Source organism: Elephas maximus, chromosome 2 (genome assembly GCF_024166365.1).
Source record: "Elephas maximus indicus isolate mEleMax1 chromosome 2, mEleMax1 primary haplotype, whole genome shotgun sequence".
Lineage (NCBI taxonomy): Eukaryota > Metazoa > Chordata > Mammalia > Proboscidea > Elephantidae > Elephas > Elephas maximus.
The window spans coordinates 201,248,525-201,268,767 of record NC_064820.1 but is presented as its reverse complement, the minus strand read 5'-3'; the positions used below and the strand labels follow the sequence as shown (position 1 = coordinate 201,268,767).

At 45.9% G+C, this 20,243-nt stretch overlaps 1 protein-coding gene across 2 annotated transcripts in view; it reads left to right on the top strand.

Annotated features, from left to right (window-relative positions):
* The window catches only part of ADAMTS2 (ADAM metallopeptidase with thrombospondin type 1 motif 2), a 312,393-nt gene that overhangs the window by 169,210 nt on the left and 122,940 nt on the right, over nt 1-20,243 (top strand). For both annotated transcript variants that reach the window (XM_049874524.1, XM_049874525.1), the window contains one exon: nt 3,952-4,154. In XM_049874524.1, the coding sequence (XP_049730481.1) occupies nt 3,952-4,154 (203 nt within the window). The remainder of the gene's footprint in view (nt 1-3,951; nt 4,155-20,243) is intronic.

The following is a 20,243-nucleotide window of genomic DNA, read 5'->3' as shown; positions in this document are numbered from 1 at the left end:
CCTTCAGAGACTCAATGTGGCAGGCTGCTTCTAGGATGCTGACAGGTGCAGAGCTCAGGTACGTCAGCTCAGGCGTATGAGCAACTCTCCTTTCTGTGGGGCCAGTGGTTCCTCTCAATGGCGACCCCTTCAGGATTCCCTTGTGGGATTCTGCCTTCTCTCATCACGTCCTCTCCTGTCTATTGATTGACTGTTCAAGTGAGCCTTTCCATTCCCCCTAGAAACTCTAAGACTGGGCACTGCTCTTGGATGCTCTTCCTGCTGTGTCATTTTTTGCTTAAGACATGAGCAAAGGAAGCCCTGGCTGCCATCCAAAATGGTCCCCGAATACCAAGGAATGCCAAGAATTAAAACATTCATTGGCTGCATATTTGAAACATAGGATCTGCCTCGGCCTGCTGGGGCATGACAACTGTGGGGTCTCCACTTTCTCTCATCTACCATCAATCGGCACCCCAACGGGACCAGTGATACCTCCTTGTGGGGGACGCGGCGCACAGAAGAAAGCAGGAAGGCAGCATCCCTTTCTGGCTTTAGCAGGAGACGGGCAGCACTGACAGCTCATTTTCCAGGCCGGGTCCAGGAGTGAGCAAAGGAGCAGAGGGCTACATGAGCTCTTTGTCACCACACTTGGGAGGACAGCTGTAGCATGTAGGCAGCCCCAGAGGAGGAAAAGAGAGTGACAAATAGCCCACTCCTCTCCCAGAGAGACAGATAGAGTGGAGCAAAGAGCCTTTAGACCAGGTAGGCACCCTAGCACAGGTGGGAAGGCCGTCAAGGGCATCACTTGGAAGCCTTTCCAGACTCACATGGGAACCTGCCACTGGCTGTTGGTCCCTGCAGCAGGACTTGTCTTGAGGGACAGGCCTGCTAGGACCAGGGTGTGGGCAGATCTCTGCATGGCCTGGGCTCCAGGATCAAACCCACAGTGGGGAAACGGAGTCATATCCAGGCCTGACACCCCAGGCCCAGTGGGTGGGGATGGGGAAGGGCAGCTGGGCTGAGGTGTATGTGGGCTCAGACCTGGAGACATGGCAGACTCCACTGACCACTCCCTGTGCCCTGCTTGGTCTGAGCAGGTTTGAGGCTTCTAGGGTCCAGAAACAGGGCAGGGCTACCACCTGCCTAGTGACGTGAAGGACCCTCTTTTCCTCTCCTTATTGCTTTGCCCTTGGGCTTTGAGGCATATCTACAGGGACTGAGCCTTGGGGGTAGGGCGTTCTAGAACATAATGTCCACTTGCTTTTCAAAGTTACTCCAAACAATAATCATGATTAAAATTATGATAACAATAACAATTATGCTTGGGGTAAAATTCATGCTCCAGTCTCATGACAAAGCCTGTATAAAAACACCTCTAGAAAACTTGGCTGTTTCTAATGAGTCTGTGACAAACAATTGAGTGAAGAGCTGTGCTTGTTCAGCAGAAGCAGCTTCAAGATGTGCCCACCTCACCTCTACCCAATGGCAGCCCTAGCACCCCCACAGGAAATGTCTGCAGAGGTCAATACGGGGTTAGGGTTGGGGACACTCTCTGATGCCTCTAGAGGGCAGTGAGGGTGGCAGGCTGCTGGGCTCCACGTATCCTGTCTCCAGGCACGGCGTTCATTCTCCTCCAGCTGATAGTCACCACCCAGGCTGGCCCTATCTTCTCATTTCTCAGGAGAAGCTGGGTATTCCAGATTTTTTTAAACGTAAAATCTCCCAACTTCCAAATACTGTCAAGCAAATAAAGTATCTCTTAAAGGCCCTGTGGTAATGGCCAACACCTCTGTGGTCTGGTTCTGCCTGTGGGCCACTGGGTGTGACTCCTGGCATGATGGGGGTGGAGGGCAACTGTCCAGCCTCTTCCCAGGGAACAATTTTTTATGAAAATTACCATCTTTCTGCTTCCCAAGGTGGTTTTGAAGGTGAGCTGTTCTTGCTTCTTGGAAATGCAAAGAAATAAATGTGTAAAAATAGAGTAGCAATTCCTCAAAGCCTCTGTCAGGTTTACGTCTCCAGTGCCTCCTCTGGGAGCAGCCAAGATGGCCCTGAATCACCTCCCAGGCAGACAGCAGAGTGCCCATGAGCAGCCCTGGGCAGCACCTGCTGTGGCGTATGAGGTGGGGGTTGAGGGTGCACAAGGACCCCTAGAGGAACAGGAATCCAAGCAGCCCCACAGTCCAGCCTCCACCTGCTCTCTTTTCTGTCAAAGCCCTCACCCCCTGCTTGTCATCTCCATTTGTCCCTCATGGTCTGTGCCCCACAGCCAGGTTGCAGGTTTGAGCTTCAGACCTAACGATCAGTGTCTTATCTGAGCCTCAGCCGCCCAGCCATGAGACAGACTGCAGGGTGTAAAGGCGAGAGCTCCTGCCTGAGAGTCTCCCCATCTGTAGAACGGACTCACCGAAGACCCTGTTGTCAGCACAGAATGAGCAGATGTGTGCTGAGGGCCAAGGGTGGAGCATGTTCTGTTTCCAAGGCCCATCCTGTGCCACTATGACATAGAGGGAGTTCCTGTCCCTATCCCTAGAGAAAGAAGCAGATAAGAGACTTTGAAGAGAAATAGGAAGAATTGTTCTGGAAGATTCTTTGGAGAGGAAGGGGATCTCCCGCAGGTGGTGTAGGGGTATTGACAGCTTAGCTTGGCTCTCCCTATTCCACCTCAGCTGGGTAGGACAACACTACCACCTGAGTTGGCAATGTCGCTATGAACTCAGCAGGGCAGGAGTCAGTGAGGACCCACCCAGGGACTGCCACTGAGAAGCAGGACCCTGAGGCCAGGGACCTGCATGGACATGGAGACCAGTCATCAGGGGGAGCTTAATGGACAGTGGGAAGTGTGGTCGGGGCAGCCAGCAATACTGAAGACCAGCCTAGTCATTCCAGCTCCTGTCCTGAGAGGTGGGGCAGAGGAGGGCTAGGGACTGGAGCTGGTCCAGGGTGGGCTCCAGGTCCAGTAGAAAAGTACAAGGCAACTGAGGCAGAAACTGCAGCTATGCAGATGGGTGGGCCAACATCCTGGGGCTCTGAGCCTGATGAATCTCCATGCCCCAGACTCCTCAGCTAAGACTTCACTCCCCAGACTGGCTGCCCAGCGTGGGGCCAGTTTCCGAGGCTGGAGGGGCTGGAGGGCAGCACCTACCCAGGGCAGATGGTGGGGTTGCTGTCATAAGAGAGGCTCCCCCTGGTCCCTGCACAGTTCATTCAGGAGCCCCTGCTTCTCAGCACCTGGGACAGGTGGCACAATTCACCAGGGAACACAACAGGGGTCAGGGGGTCCTGGCCCAGGAGTGGGACAGGTGGAGCTGACCTGGAGATGAGGAGCAGCTTCAGCAGAGGGTTGGGACGAAAGTTTTGGGAGGGGAGCTGGGGCCCGAGGAGAAGACACACTGCCTTGGCTGAGCCTCACTTTCCCCATTGTAACAGGGGCCACCTGGGCGACCAGCCTCTTGGCAAACTGGGGATCTAGCCTGGAGTGTGTGAATGTGTGAGTGTGGGGAGTGAGCTGATTCTGCCCACTCCCATTCTTGCGGGTCCCAGCTTCTCCCTCGTTGTGCCTGCTCTGGGCTGTGTGATTCTGGACCGTGGCGCAGCTGCCACAGGAAACAGGGACGTCAGAGGGCCCTCTCCAGGGCCACATCTGTGCATGGAGGTCACCGTGAGCCCTGCTGTGGCTGGAGTCTCCACCAGGCGCTTGGGAATGAGCCCAGCCCTGCACCCAGAGGTGGTGGCTTGAGTGCTCCTGGCTCTGAGCCAACTTGGCACATTGCTGCCCACTCTGAACCTGTTTGTTCTTCTGTAAAATGGGACTACAATGCCCTAAAGTTACTGTGAGCTTTCAATATGATGGTGGTCGTGCTGGCATCTGGCAGGTGCTGAGTGGCATCTGAGTAGGGTTTTTGTCCTGCTGTGAGGTCCCTGGTGAGCCCATGCTGCTGCTGAAGACTGTGTCCTCTCTCCTTCCAGGAGCCACTCTGGGCAGCCTGGACAGCCTCAGCCAGGCCCTGGGGGTGATGGAAGAGCGAGTCAACAGCTCAAGGCGGAGGGCACGGAGGCATGCTGCAGACGATGACTACAACATCGAGGTCCTGCTGGGTGTGGACGACTCTGTGGTCCAGTTCCATGGGAAGGAGCACGTGCAGAAATACCTGCTCACGCTCATGAACATCGTGAGTGTGGGGCTTCCCAGGGGGGAGAGGGGGTGGGCAGGGCCAGCAACTCATCCTGAACAGAGAGCGACACAGGTGGGTCAAGGCACCTATGCCTTCTAGAGGAAGCTTTGCTGCCTACCAGGTTTCCTTGTGACATCTCAGGTGAATGATATCTACACAGGGACACTCTATAAGGCCCACAAGTGAGAAAAGCTGAGCTTTCATGTTAGGCATCCCATCTACCTCATTGAATCTCAGTTTTCTCATCTGTAAATTGGGAGTAATTCTGACTTGGCAAGGCTGTTTACCCCCAAGGCAGTTTTTTCCCACAAATTCCAGTCATTTGTGTACCATTTTTCTTCATTTTTGCCATATCCACATTGTAACTGGACTGTGTATTTTCCTGTAAACCAACTGACTTTTTTAAAACTTCAAATCATTTAAAAAGGAAACATCCTTTTACCTAAAAGTTACCTAAAAAGTAAGCTAAAATGTAAAGCAATGTTATTCAACTCCAGCTAAGTAGTCCTGCTTTCTGAAGGCTCTGAACCACAGCTTGCATTCTGTTAAAACGGACAATAGTGAATGTTCAAGGGAGGGGCAGACAGAGAGACTGACACCCATCCAAGGCTACTCCTTGAAGTAACAAAAAGAGTTGAAAGGATATTGAAAAGGGAATTGATTTCTTCCTGTGATACTGGACTGTTTAGTGGGGTGTCTGCATGTCACCTAAATCTTGGGTACCAGTGACACCTGCCCTTGTCTGCCAAATGCTGAGGAAAGGAAGGGCCACCGCTACCCACTTCAGGCCAATCCCTGGCAGGAGGTACAAGGATGTCGGCATGTAGATCCAGGGCAGTGCAGGTGTGTGAGATCCTTCCCTCACTCTGCCATGTACATAAGTCGGCACCTGGCCTTCAAACGTAGGCTGTGCTTAGACTTAAAGACTCTGGATGAACTCCTGGCCCCACCTTCTCCAGGTGTGTCATTGGGAATGTTATTCCTGTCCTCTGAGCTTTGACTTTCTCTTGAAAATGGGTCCATAATTTCCATCTTGGAGGTAGTTAGGATTGAATGAGATAAAGAAGATGAAAGTGATTTTCAGTCTCTAAATAAAATGCAGTTTTACTCTGATAAGGAGTCATTCTTGAGAAGTAGGCCAAGGACTCTGACTGAAGTTGGGACAACCATGATGAGTTCTCCGTGAAGCTAAAAAAGAAGAAGAAGAAGAAGAAAACCCATTGTTATCGAGTCTATTCCGACTCATAGCAACCTTATGGGACAGAGTAGAACTGCCCCACGGGGTTTCCAAGGAGCGGCTGGTGGATTTAAACTGCCAACCTTTTGGCAACCTTTTGGTTAGCAAGCATACACTTAACCACTGGACCACCAAGGCTCCTTGTGTGGCTGGTGCAGGCAAATTCTCCTTTTCCTGGTATGGAAGGTCCCTCTGTCACACATATGATCGAAGGAAGTCTAGAGCTTTCTCTTGGTTTTACCAGTTGACTTAAATTTATTCATTTACTCCCTACTGAGCCAGCTGTACCCCATTTTTCCTGAGAAGTATAAAAAGCCTTAAATTGACATAAATTTTATCATACTGAAGGATTATAAGTGATAAGTCCAAGTAGGGTGAGAAAGAGTAGCTGGGCTGTGTCTTTCTTCTACGTAGTACAGATGTGCGCTTACTTATTCAGCCAACATGGATTGAATGTTTGCTTGTCCTAGGTACAGCAGAGACAGAGGGTCAAGGCTCCTGGAGCTCAGGGAGACACAGAGAGGAGGTCTATGCCTCTAATCTGAGCTCCACCTACCTCCTCAAGAGCACAGCATGGACAAGGAAGATAAGGCGTGGCGGTGGGTTTGGCGTGTGGGGTTGCCCTGATGATTAATACCCTTTAAGGCTCTATGTCGTCAATGAGAGCTTTGCATACCCGGGAGAATCTGGGGGCTGATCTAAAGCATGCAGGACCCTTTGGTGATCTTGTGGAGGAGAGTGTTGAGGAAGCATGACTATTTCAGAAAGGATGACCTTCAAGAACAGGCCTGTCAAACAGAGCTTTCTATGATGGTGGAAATGTTCTAATTCTGCATTGTCCAACCACTCGTCTCCTGAGTACTGAAAATGTGGCTAGTGCAACTAAAGAATGGAATTTTTTAATTATTTAATTTGTTCTAATTAATTCACATTTCAATTTAAATAGCCAGTGTGGCTAGTGACTACCATATTGGACAATGCAGCTGAGAAAGATTTGTGCACAGCAGGACTTCCAGCTGTGCCCTGCCTTTGAACTTGAGGGAACAAAGTGGTCTAGACTGCGGTGCAGACAGGACCTGGGCACAGGGCCTGAGCGAGGCCTTGAGACCCTGAAGGGGCTGGCTCCACCTAGAGCTGCAGCCGGGATCCTGACAGCCCTGGAAAGTCTGGCTGGGGCACATCTCCATCCCCTTGTCAGTCCACAGCTGGTTGTGGGGCTTTCCAGCAGCAATGTGGTGAACAGATGTGGAGGCAGCTAGCCTGGACTCTACTCCAAAGGAGGCTTTTGATTGGGTGTGCGAGCCCACAGAACCAGGGCTGACCGTGCTGGCAGTGCCCACAGCCCAGGGTGCCCTGGGGCAGGCAGGTGCTCACTGAGCCATCAAGGGCCTGGCAGGAGGCTCTGGTGGAGTCCCAGTGGCAGGGACCCAGGGAATGTAGACCCCGCACAAGGGAAGAAGAGAAGCTGAGGGTGAGCTGAGCACAGGCTTGGGCCTCTCAGCCTGATGTCCCACCGCTGGTAGCTCTAAGCTGCCTCAATTTCCCTCATGGTCGTCACACTGGATGATTTCTGCCTGCAGGACTCCCTTTGGGGTCTCTGCATGGGCAGAGCCTGGGGCTAGGATGTGGGGTCCTGATATGGTGCAGACAGTTAAACTCATCTCATCCCCTCCACTTCCCAGCCCTGCAGTTAATTTGGGGCTGTGTGGCTAGTTTTGTCTAACAGTCTGTGTGAAAGGAAGTGACATGTGCCACCTTTTGGCCAAGGCAGTTAAGATCCAGCATGTTCCCTCCATCTTTCTCTTTCCCTGCCACAATGCCTTGGAAGCCACATAGGCTACAAGATGGGGCAAGACCACTCAACTTTATTGGACTATAATGTGAGCAAGAAGAGAGCCTTCATTGTGTTAAGCTACTGACATGCTGTAGATTCTCTGTCACTGTGTCATAGCTTATCCTATTCTGTCGAATGCACCCGGCTTCCATACATACATTTAACAGATATTTATTGGGTATCTACTGTATGTTACCGCAGTGAGCAAGACAAGTCATGGTGCCTGTTGCCATGGGCCTGCATTCTGGTGGGGGAATACAGACAATGTTCCAGTAAAAATATAAATAAGATTATTTCAGATAATGATAAATGCAACAAAGGAAATAAAGTAGGTGATGAGATGAAGAAGGGAGAAATGTTGGGGAAGGTGAGCCACTTTATACAAGCGGTCAGGGAGGCCACTCGAAAGAAACCACATTGGAGCTGAGACCTGAATGATAATGGGACGACTGTGGGAAAAGGCAGGATAGAACGTTCCAGGCTGAGGGAACAGGCATGCAAAAGGCCCTGAGGTAGGAGTGAGATCAGCATGGTTGAAGAAATGAAGGAAGGCCGATGTGCTGAGCAAGAGGCGTAGGGGGCAGGAGGGGAAGTCAGAGGCAGGCAAGGCCTTCTAGAAGTGGAAAAGCATTTGGATGTGACTCTAAGGACAGTGGAAAATCACTAGAGGCACCACTTTGTTCCTCCATGAATGCACAAGACATTTTTTTCCTGTTCTCCATCTCAGACTCACTGGAGGGGGAGAAGAGTTGTAAATGTTTGCTAAGCACTTCACTGGAGCCACCCAGGTGCATAAAGGGTCTCACAGTGTTCAGGCCTTCCACCAACCCATTTCGGCACACACCAGGCAGGCCGTTTCTGTCTTTTCTTCCTTAAATCTAGAAAAGTAACATTGTTTATTGGAATACCATACTTAACACAATCTATTATTTATCATGAAAAATTAGAATATATTTATACTGGTATGTGAATGTTTTCTCCCATCAATTATTTCCTTCTGCCTTGTTTTAGTGATTGCATAAAATTGTACCTTATAATGGTAGCATACTTTTTTTGTGTGTGTATGCTTTAAGTGAAAGTTTACGGCTCACATCAGTTTCTCATACAAAAAATTATACACACATGGTTATGTGACACCCTAGTTGCTCTCCCTGTAATGTGACAGAACATTCCTCCTCTCCGCCCTGTATTTCCCGTGTCCGTTCAACCAGCTCTTGTCCCCCTCTGCCTTCTTATCTTGCCTCCAGACAGGAGCTGCCCACATAGTCTCATGTGTCTACTTGAGCTAAGAAGCTCACTCCTCACCAGTATCATTTTATGTCTTATAGTTGGCTTCAGGAATGGTTTTAGTTTTGGGCTAACAGAGATTCTGGGGGATACGTCCTCTGGGGTCCCTCCAGTCTCAGTCAGACCATTAAGCCTGGTCATTTTACTAGAATTTGCGTTCTGCACCCCACTTGTCTCCTGCTCCATCAGGGACTCTCTGTTGTGTTCCGTGTCAGAGCAGTCATTGGTGGTAGCCGGGCACCATCTAGTTCTTCCGGTCTCAGGCTGATGGAGTCTCTGATTTATGGGGCCCTTTCTGTCTCTTGGGCTCATATTTTCCTTGAGTCTTTAGCGTTCTTCATTCTCCAGGTGGGTTGGGACCAATTGATGCATCTTAGATGGCCATTTGCTAGCTTTTAAGACCCACGATGCCACTCACCAAAGTGGGATGCAGAACATTTTCTTAATAAACTTTGTTACACCAATTAATGTAGATGTCAGCTGAAACCATGGTCCCTAGACACCCACCCCTGCTACTCTGTCCCTTGAAGTGTTTGGTTGTATTCAGGAAACTTCTTAGCTTATAGTTTAGTCCAGTTGTGCTGACTTCACCTCTATTGTGTGTTCACCTTCCCTTCAAGTAAAATAATTTTTGTCTACTATCTAGTTTGTTAATACCCCTTTCGCTTTCTCCCTACCCTTGTAACTATCAAAGAATGTTTTCTTCTGTGTTTCACCATTTTCTTGAGTTCTTATAATAGTGGTCTCATACAATATTTTTCCTTTTGTGACTGACTAATTTCACTCAGCATAATGCCTTCCAGATTCATCCATGAGATGTTTCACAGATTCATCGTTGTTCTGTATCACTGCATAGTATTCTATTGTGTGAATATACCATGATTTGTTTATCCATTCATCTGCTGTTGGGCACCTAGGTTGTTTCCATCTTTTTGCTATTGTAAACAGTGCTGCAATGAACATGGGAGTGCATATATCTGTTCGTGTAAAGACTTTTATTTCTCTAGGATATATTCCAAGGAGTAGGATTGCTCAATCGTACTTCTATTTCTAGCTTTTTTTTTTTTATAATAACTTTTATTAAGCTTCAAGTGAACGTTTACAAATCCAATCAGTCTGTCACATATAAGTTTACATACATCTCACTCCCTACTCCCACTTACTCTCCCCGTCTTGAGTCAGCCCTTTCAGTCTCTCCTTTCTTGACAATTTTGCCGGCTTCCCTCTCTCTCTATCCTCCCATCCCCCCTCCAGGCAAGAGTTGCCAACACAATCTCAAGTGTCCACCTGATATAATTAGCTCACTCTTCATCAGCATCTCTCTCCCACCCGCTGACCAGTCCCTTTCATTTCTGAAGAGTTGTCTTCGGGGATGGTTCCTGTCCTGTGTCAGCTGAAGGTCTGGGGAGCATGGCCGCCGGGATTCCTCCAGTCTCAGTCAGACCATTAAGTTTGGTCTTGTTATGAGAATTTGGGGTCTGCATCCCACTGATCTCCTGCTCCCTCAGGGGTCCTCTGCTGAGCTCCCTGTCAGGGCAGTCATCGATTGTGGCCGGGCACCAACTAGTTCTTCTGGTCTCAGGATGATGTAGGTCTCTGGTTCATGTGGCCCTTTCTGTCTCTTGGGCTCTTAGTTGTCATGTGGGCTTGGTGTTCTTCATTTTCCTTTGCTCCAGGTGGGTTGAGACCAATTGCTGCATCTTAGATGGCTGCTTGTTAGCATTTAAGACCCCAGACGCCACATTTCGAAGTGGGATGCAGAATGATTTCATATAGAATTATTTTGCCAATTGACTTTATTTCTAGCTTTTTAAGGAAGCACCAAATTGATTTCCAAAGTGGTTGTACCATATTACATTCCCCCCAGCAGTGTATAAGTGTCCATTCTCTGCACAACCTCTCCAACATTTATTATTTTGTGTTTTTTGGATTAATGCTAGCCTTGTTAGGGTGAGATGGTATCTCATTGTAGTTTTGATCTGCATTTCTCTAATGGCTAATGATGGTGAGCATTTCCTCATGTATCTGTTAGCTGCCTCAATGTCTTCTCTGGTGAAGTGCCTGTTCATATCCTTTGCCCTTTTTTCAGTAGGGTTATTTGTCTTTTTGTTGTTGAGGTTTTGCAGTATCTTGTAGGTTTTAAAGATTAGATGCTGATAGGATTTGTCATAGCCAAAATTTTTTTCCCAGTCTGTAGGTTGTCTTTTTACCCTTTTGGTGAAGTCTTTGGATGAGCATAAGTGTTTGATTTTTAGGAGCTCCCAGTTATGTAGTTTCTCTTTTGGTGTTTGTGCATTGTTAGTGATGTTTTGTATACTGTTTTTGCCACATATGAGGGCTGCTAGTGTCCCTATTTTTAACTCTATGATCTTTATCATTTTAGGTTTTATATTTAGGTCTTTGATCCATTTTGAGTTTGCTTTTGTGCATTATGTGAGGTATGGGTCTTGTTTCATTTTTTTTGCAGATGGATATCCAATTATGCCAGCACCATTTGTTAAAGAGACTGTCTTTTCCCCAATTAACCAACTTTGGGCCTTTGTCAAATATCAGCTGATCATAAGTGGATGAATTTACGTCTGGATTCTCAATTCTGTTCCATTGGTCTATGTCTCTATTGTTGTAACAGTAACAGGCTGTTTTGACTACTGTGGCAGTATAATACTTTCTAAAATCAGGTAGTGTGAGGCCCCCCACTTTGTTCTTTTTCAGTAATGCTTTACTTATCCTGGGCCTCTTTCCCTTCCAAATGAAGTTGGTGACTTGTTTCTCCATCTCATTAAAAAATGTCAGAATTTTGGTCAGAATTGCATTGTATCCATAGATTGCTTTTGGTAGAACAGACATTTTTTACAATGTTAAGTCTTCCTATCCATGAGCAAGGTATGCTTTTCCACTTATGTAGGTCTGTTTTGGTTTCTTGCAGTAGTGTCTTGTAGTTTTCTTTGTATAGGTCTTTTATGTCTCTGGTTAGATTTATTTCTAAGTATTTTATCTTCTCAGGGGCTATTGTAAATGGTATTGATTTGGTGATTTCTTCTTTGAAGTTCTCTTTGTTGGTGTAGAGGAATCCAGCTGATTTTTGTATGTTTATCTTGTACCCTGAAACTCTGCTGAACTCTTCCATTAGTTTCAGTAGTTTTATTAAGGATTCTTTAGGTTTTTCTGTGTATATGATCATGTCATCTGCAAATAGAGATACTTTTACTTCTGCCTTACCAATTTGAATGCCTTTTATTTCTTTTTCTGTCTTAATTGCTCTGGCTAGGACCTACAGCTCAATGTTGAATGAGTGTGGCGTCCTTGTCTGGTTCCAGTTCTCAAGGGGAATGCTTTCAGACTCCCTCCATTTAGGATGATGTTGGCCGTTGGCTTTGTCTAAATGCCCTTTATTATGTTGAGGAATTTCCCTTCCATTCCTATTTTGCTGAGAGTTTTTATCATGGATGGCTGTTGGACTTTGTCAAATGCCTTTTTTCATAAATCAATAAGATCACATGGTTCTTATCTTTTGTTTTATTTATGTGATGGATTACATCGATTGCTTTTCTAATGTTGACCCATCCCTGCACACCTGGTATGAATCCCAACTTGGTCATGCTGAATTATTTTTTTGATATTTTGTTGATTCCATTGGCTAGAATTTTGTTGAGGATTTTTGTATCTAAGTTCATGAGAGATATTGGTCTGTAATTTTCTTTTTTTGCGGAGTCTTTACCTGGTTTTGGTATCCAGGCTATGCTGGCTTCATAGAATGAGTTTGGGAGTGTTCCGCCCTTTTCTATGCTCTGAAATACCTTTAGTAGTAAAAAAAAGTAGTAGTAGTAAGTGGTGTTAACTCTTCTCTGAAAGTTTGATAGAATTCTCTATTGAAGCTGTCAGGGCCAGGGCTTTTTTTTTGTTGGAAGTTTTTAAATTACCTTTTCAACCTCTTCATTTCTTTTAAGTTTATTTAGTTGTTCTACCTCTGTTAGGTAGGTAGTGTGTTTCTAGAAATTTGTCCATTTCCTCTAGGTTTTCAAAGTTGTTACAGTACAATTTTTCATAGTATTCTGTTATGACTCTTTTAATTTCATTTGGGTCTGTTGTGATATCGCCCATTTCATTACCTATTCTGGTTATTTGCTTCCTTTCCTGTTTTTCTTTTGTCAGTTTGGCCAATGGTTTATTGATTTTGTTTATCTTTTCAAAGAACCAGCTTTCGGTGTTGTTAACTCTTTCACTTGTGTTTCTATTTCACTTAGTTCTGCTCTAATTTTTATTATTTGCTTTCTTCTGGTGCCTGAGGACTTCTTTTGCTGCTCTCTTTCTAGCTGTTCAAGTCGTAGGGTTAATTCTTTGATTTTGGCCCTTTCTTCATTTGGGATATGTGCATTTATTGATATAAATTGACCTCTGAGCACTGCTTTTGCTGTGTCCCAAATGTTCTGGTAGGATGTGTTTTCATTCTCATTTGATTCTGTGAATTTCTTTATTCTGTCCTTGATTTCTTCTATCACCCAATAGTTTTTGAGCCAAGCGTTGTTTGGTTTCCATGTGTTTGATTTTTTTTTTTTTCTTCCTTGCTTTTTCTATTACTGGTTTCTACTTTTATGGCATTATGATCATAAAAGATGCTTCGTAGTATTTCAGTGTTTTGGATTCTGTTAAGGCTTGCTTTATGGCCTAATATGTGGTCTATTCTGGGGAATATTCCAAGTGCGTTGGAAAAGAAAGTATACTTGGCTGCTGTTGGGTGGAATGTTCTTTATATGTCTCTGATGTCAAGTTGCTTGATTGTAGTAGCATTTAGATCTTCCATTTTTTTATTGAGCTTCTTTCTGGATGTTCTGTCCTTCACCAAAAGTGGTGTGCTGAAGTCTCCTACTATTACTTTGGAGCTGTCTATCTCTCTTTTCAATACTGTTAGAGTTTGTTTTACGCATTTTGGAGCCCTGTCTTTGGGTGCGTAAATATTTATTATGGTTATGTCTTCCTGGTGAGTTAACCCTTTGTTTATTATATAGTGTCCTTCTTTATCCTTTGTGGTGGATTTTACTTTAAAGCCTATTTTCTTAGAAATTAATATTGCCACTCCTGCTGTAATTTGATTGTTGTTTGCTTGATATATTTTTTTTCCATCCTTTGAGTTTCAGTTTGTTTGTGTCTTTAAGTCTATGATGTGTCTCCTGTAGGCAGCATATAGACGGATCATGTTTTTTTATCCATTCTGCCACTCTCTGTCTATTTATTGGTGCATTTAGTCCATTTATATTCAGCGTAACTATTGATAGGTATGAGTTTAGTGCTGTCATTTTGATGTGTTTTTTGTGTGTTGTTGACAGTTTCTTTGTTCCACTTAATTTTCTGTGCTGAATCATTTTTCTTTATATATTTTCTTTTCCTCTTTTTCATTGTTGCTAATTTTGTATTTGCCAAACCTCTATGTTTTTCTTGTTTTTTATTTTGATGAGTAGGATTTTTGTTTCCTTTGTGGTTACCTTAATATTTACCCCTATTTTTCTAATTTTAAACCAATGTTTTATTTCTTTGTATCACCTTGATTTCCTCTCCATATGAAAGATCTATGACTACATTTTTTTAGTCCCTCTGTTTTGTTTTAATGTTGTCATCTTTTACGTAATGACATCTCTGTTTCCCTGTTTTGAGCATTTTAACTTTGATTTATATTTTTCTGATTTCCTTGTCTTGGTTATACCTGGTTGCTCTGTTCTGTGTTCTAGTCTTGGGTTGTTATCTGATATTATTGCTTTTCCTACTGGAGGACTCCCTTTAGTGTTTCTTGTAATTTTGGTTTGGTTTTTGCAAATTCCCTAAACTTCTGTTTGTCTGGAAATGCTCTAATTTCGCCATCATATTTGAGAGACAATTTACCTGGACATGTAATTCTTGGCTGGCAATTTTTTCGCTTCAAGGCTTTATATATGTCATCCCATTGCCTTCTTGCCTGTATGGTTCCTGCTGATTAGTCCAAGCTTGGTCTTATTGACTCTTCTTTGTAGGTGACTTTTCGTTTATCCCAAGCCACTCTTAAAATTCTCTCTTTATCTTAGGTTTTGGCAAGTTTGATTATAATATGTCTTGATGACTTTCTTTTGGGATCTACCTTGTGTGGGGTTCATCTTTCACAAAATCAGGGAAGTTTTCTGCCAACAAATCTTCAACAATTCTCTCTGTATTTTCTGTTTTTCCCCCCGTTCTGTTACTCCAATCACTCGTAGGTTATTCCTCTTGATAGAGTCCCCACATAATTCTTAGGGTTTCTTCATTTTTTTTAATTCTTTTATCTGATTTTTCCTCAAATATGTTGGTGCCAAGTGTTTTATCTTCAATCTCACTAATTCTGATTCCCATTTCCTCAATTCTGCTCCTATGGCTTTCTACTGAGTTGTCTAATTTTGAAATTTTATTGTTATTCTTATGGATTTCTGTTTTTTGTCTCTCTATGGATTCTTGCAACCTATTAAATTTGTCATTATGCTCTTCTCTAATCTTCTTAAGTTCATCTATTGCTCTGTCTGTGTGCTGCTTGGCTTGTTCTTGTTTTGCCTGATCTCCCTGATCTGTTGAAGAGTTCTGTATATTAATCTTTTGTATTCTACCTCTGGTAATTCCAGGAAATTCTGTTCATCTGGAAGATTTCTTGATTCTTTCTTTTGGGAGCTTGCTGGAGCCATCATGGTCTGCCTTTTTATGTGATTCGATATTGACTAATGTCTGCGAGCCATCAATAAGTTATTGTATTTATTTATTTTATGCTTGCTTACTGTGTCTTAGCTTCTTATTTTGTTTTGATATGCCCAAATAGGTGGCTCCAGTGAGCTAGTTTGATTATTGGTGGCTTGAAGTTCTAACGTCCTGTCATCAGGTGGTTAGAGCTGTTACTAGGTGCGTGAGCCCTGAAGTCCATTCACTTTTCTTGTATGGATTCAGCTCAGGTGTCCAGATAGTTGGTCACCAAGTCTGTGGTGCATGATCTCACCTACAGTCCTAGACAAGCAGGGGTGATACGTGTAGGCACAGGTACCTGGCTGCAGTAGGGGGTCACACACTGAGCAAGGTAGGGGATGACAATTGCCCCAGAGTGTCTGTGAGGAAAGCGTGTCCCTGTTCCCTAGAGTGTGTAGGTGGGTGGGTTTTTCAGCTGGACTATGGGCACCCAGCGCTGTTGGCTGTAAGGACTGGGAGGCACCACTTATTCTTGGACCCCTGTCGCAGGTGGCTAGAGTGGAGCCCCCAGTCCTCAGGCTGCTGATGTGGGTAGGTGAGGACCCTGCTTAATAGGCACAGCAGTGTCAAATATCACAAACCTGCCTCTCCACCATATGGCTGAAACAGTTGAAGTTAGACTTAAGGTATATACCCTGTTGTACTGTGCTAATTAGGGCCTATGCTGTTGAAATGGGCCCACACAAGTCTATGCAGAGGTTAAAGGCATTCAAAGTCTGTGGACCCCTTATGCCTGTGCCTAGGCAAAGGAGCTGTTTCTGCCGTGAGTTCCCGGCTTAGGGGAGCCGGCAGATTATTTTTCCCCTGTTTGTTAATTTGTTCCGTCTCCAAGGCTAGAAGAATGGCTCAGGGTGAGTGCTGGGTCCTACTTCCAGCCCAGAGGATGCAGCTGGCTGGGATCCAGTGCAGGGTGGGAAGGGAGCAGGTAAGTGGGAGAGAGGTTTTTCCCAAAGGGGTATTTTTTGATCTGCACAGCAGGTTAAACAAACGTATTTATCTTTTGCCGATTGAGTGCTTTTGCTGATTCTGGAGGTGTGAGTAGATTCTCCATTGCTCAGTCTCTGCTGATGTGGAAAACATGTCCTGAATGCCACTGCTTGTCTCACTGTGCTTACACCAGGGGAATTGGCCTGCGGGGCACCGGTTCCCACCGGGTCAGGTCTGGCAACTCCTCGCTGCTTGTGAACCGTTTCTCCCTCCCCCTGCCACTCAGTCCGATTCCTCAACTTTGCCTTTGATGTTCAGGGCTCCTAGATTGTCATAGATAATCGATTCACTTGTTTTTTCAGGTCTTTGTTGTAAGAGGGACCACAGGAAGCTCCTGACTTCTCTGCCATTTTGGCCCTACCTCTGTAACATACTTTTTATGTAATTTATCATTTATATAAAAATCGAAAAAAAAAAAACCAAACTCATTGCCGTTGAATCAATTTGGACTTAAGCAACCCTATAAGACAGAGTAGAAGTGCCCCGTACGGCTTCTAAGGAGTGGCAGGTGGATTCGGACTGCCGACCTTTTGGTTAGCAGCCATAGCTCTTACCCACTCATATAACAAGCTGATTTCCCTATTATAGGCCAGATAGGCTGCTCTTTATTTTTGTTTTTGTATTAGAAATAAAACAGTAATGTACATCCTCACAGCTGAATCTACCACTCATCCTTAATTATTTCCTTAAAATGAATTCCTAAAAGTGATCCCTTCCTAAAAGGAATCCTTGGTCAACAGGTAAGTGCATTTTAAAGTTTTATATTCCACGGTGTTTCCTGTTAAGGTTTCAAAACGCCTATTCATGATCCTTCAGCTGTGAGGAGTACCTGTCCTCCCACCTTCTCATCACCGCCGACTCCTTTTTAGTTATGGCAATTTGGTAGCCACAGTGGAGATGCACTATTTGTTTTAAGTTGATGGTAATGAGGTTGCGTTTTTAAAAAATGTATTTAAAAACAGCAATCTTTTTTTGTGTGTGTGTGATTGGCCTATTCGTGCCCTTTATTCTATTGGGATTTTAGTTTCATTCTTGCTAGTTTGAAGAGTCTTTAGATTAAAATAGATTAGCTTTGTGTCTGTCACATATGTGGGAACTATTTTCATTGTTTGTGTTTTGTTTTTTGGGGGGTGGTTTTTGACATCTTACATTTTTGCACGTGGTCAGATAATGTGGTCTTTCCCTTCCTAGTTTCTTCCCTGGTGATGTGCTTGACATTTCCTACCCTCCCGGAAGCTAATCTTCTGAAGCTTCTCTCTAGTTGGCCCTGGTAGTAGCACCCATGGCCTGGTGTGAGCAGCATCCTTTCCCAAACTCCAGCCACTCACTGACCGCCTGACCATTCCTGTCCCCTCCATGTTAAACCACAGCAGCTCTATGCTGAGGTCTCCCATAGAGGAAGGATGGAGACAGAATTCATGGGGCCAACTTTCTCATGTGTGACTTTTTTCTATTTCATGCAGCATCTGGCTACCCCCCAAACCATCAGGATATTACCAGTGTCTCTCCTTTGGGAAATGCTGGCTGTGGGCAGAGATAGCCCCTGGGCAAAAAGAAAATCCAAGGCCTCCTGTTCAATCCTTTGCCTTTGAATCCAGTCCGACTCACTGTGACCCTAGGAGAGAGTAGAACTGCCCCATAGGGTTTTCAAGGACTGGCTGGTAGATTTTAACTGCCAACCTTTTGGTTAACAGCCAAGCTCTTAACTACTGTACCACCAGGGCTCCCTCTTGCTCGAAGAACCCCAAAAAGTGCTGTTAAAGGCACACACAAAGCTTTTTCCTTTCTTCTACAGTCTTGCTCAACTTGTCATGGTTTTTTTTTTTTTTTTTGCTATTTGATGGCACTCTGTTGTTGTTGTGTGCCGTCAAGTCAATTCCCACTCATAGTGACCCTATATGACAGGGTAGAACTGCCCCATAGGGTTTCCCAGGTTGTAATCTTTATGGGGGTAGATGACCAGATCTTTTCTCCCATGGAGCCACTGTGGGTTAGCAGCCTCACTCTTAACCACTGCACCACCAGCGTTCCTCCAGTGTCACCCTAAGTGAAGAAAAATTGGAATTTTAAATTATTAGCACAAACTTTACTGTTCATGTTTATATTGTGTGATGCAGCTTAAAAAGAAAATATTAGGAGCATTTAACTTGCGTGTGGAATCACGAAAATTAAATAAACTTGCATTTTGTGGCTTATCCCTGGAGGGTGCCTTGAGCTGACGGGATGTTCAGGCCGACACAAGCGAGATCCAGGAAGGCTGGAAGGAGGAAGAGAGGGCCCTTCCAGTGCAGGGAAAGTTAAGGGGAGTGCAGATCCTCATAGGCACCTGGAGCTGCCCAGCCACGTGAGGCGCATGCTTAGTGGGGCCTGACAGCTGCAGGGTGGGGGTGGGGTCGTCCTCTGTCCCCACCACTGGAATGGCACCCAAGGCAGGTCTGTGGAAGTTGATTTAGGCATCTCCCCTTCCTATGGGCCCACTGCCCCAACTCATGACAAATGGGCAGTCCCCAAGGTTCTTTGGCCCATTGTGCTGCGTGACTCTCAATACCTAGATTGGGGAGCATGAGAGGCTCAACTCCCCCAGACATGGACTCTGGCCACCACTCACCAGCCACCCATGCCCTGCCCCAAGATGCTCTGGGGCATGTGCATCCCATCCTGACCCCTTCTACGTCTGTGCCCTGGCCCCTACAGGGGGAGAGGGTGGCAGTGGTTGAAGGGTAGGGAGAAGGAGGCCCGGCTAGAGGGCACATGAGCCCTGTTCGAAGCCTCAGCATGAGCTCCTTTGTCCCAGTGAAACTTACAAAACAGGTCAAAGGTGAAAATATGAAGCATTTTAGATGCAATCACAGAGCTAAGCCCCAAGTGTGGGCCCCTTCTTACCAGGGGTACTGGTCACTAGTTCATGAAGCCAGCCCCACCTGCAGGGTGCATCCAGGGACTTGAGCCCAGTGCCTAGACCTGCCAACCCAGCCCAATCATTCTGTTTCCTGAGGTGCCCTTCCTCTCTGCTCCATGGTACTCGCCCTCCTCTCCTGTCCTCATCCTACACACCATCCAGACTCAGCCCAAAGCCAGCCCTCCTCAAAGCCATCCTGCTCTCAGCTTTCTGTCCTGATGAAGAACCAGTTACCAGTTACTGTTGAGTCCAGGTATGTCAGAGTAGAACTGTGCTCCCTAGGGTTTTCAATGGCTGATTTTTTGAAAGTAGACTGCCAGGCCTTTCTTCCGAGACACCTCTTGGTGAACTCAAACCTCCAACCTTTTGGTGGCTGTTTGCACCACCCAGGGACTCCCTGATGAAGAAAGCTGTGCCTAAAAGGGAGTAGGGTCTGTTCTGAGTAATAGGCTGAGCTGTGGGGCAGGAGGTTCAACCTCTGGGTCCTTCCACAATGATTTTTAGCTCTCTCATGCCCTTACCCCCCAGGACTTGCTGGTAAACCAGGGCGAGGTTCAGTATTCTTGGGCTCAGTAGCCCTTACCCTGGTGAGAGAGACCAGGACCCTCTTGAAACACCAGCCCAAGAGCCTGCACTGTACCTGTTTGGAGGGAGGAGTCTCCTTCCACAGCCCTGTGAGGACTGTGAGGATGGAGGGGGAAGTGTGGGGCAGGTGTGGCCCTTCCAGGCTTGCTGCCTTCTCCATGTTCCTCACCAGTACTACGCCAGGCCCTGCGTGGACCCCCTGCTCACAGACTTGCTCTCAGAAGCTGGTCTTACTCTGCCTTTGTCCCATTCCTGATGAGCCCAGCCTTCACCTCTGGCCTACCCCCCACCACCACCACATGGTGCTGCCTTGAGGAGGAGGGAGCGCCCTCTGCCTGGCTCTCTTGCTGCATTGGGAAACCACTGTCCTATAGGATCTGTTGCCTGTGCCTTCTCCTTCAAACATGCTCCTTGCTGTATCTGGTGCTCTCAGGCTGAGATCTGGTTAACATTCTGAAACATGCCTGTTACTGCCCCTGGTGCTTTGATAATTATCACGTTTTCACAAATTTGATCTCCCAGCCCCTG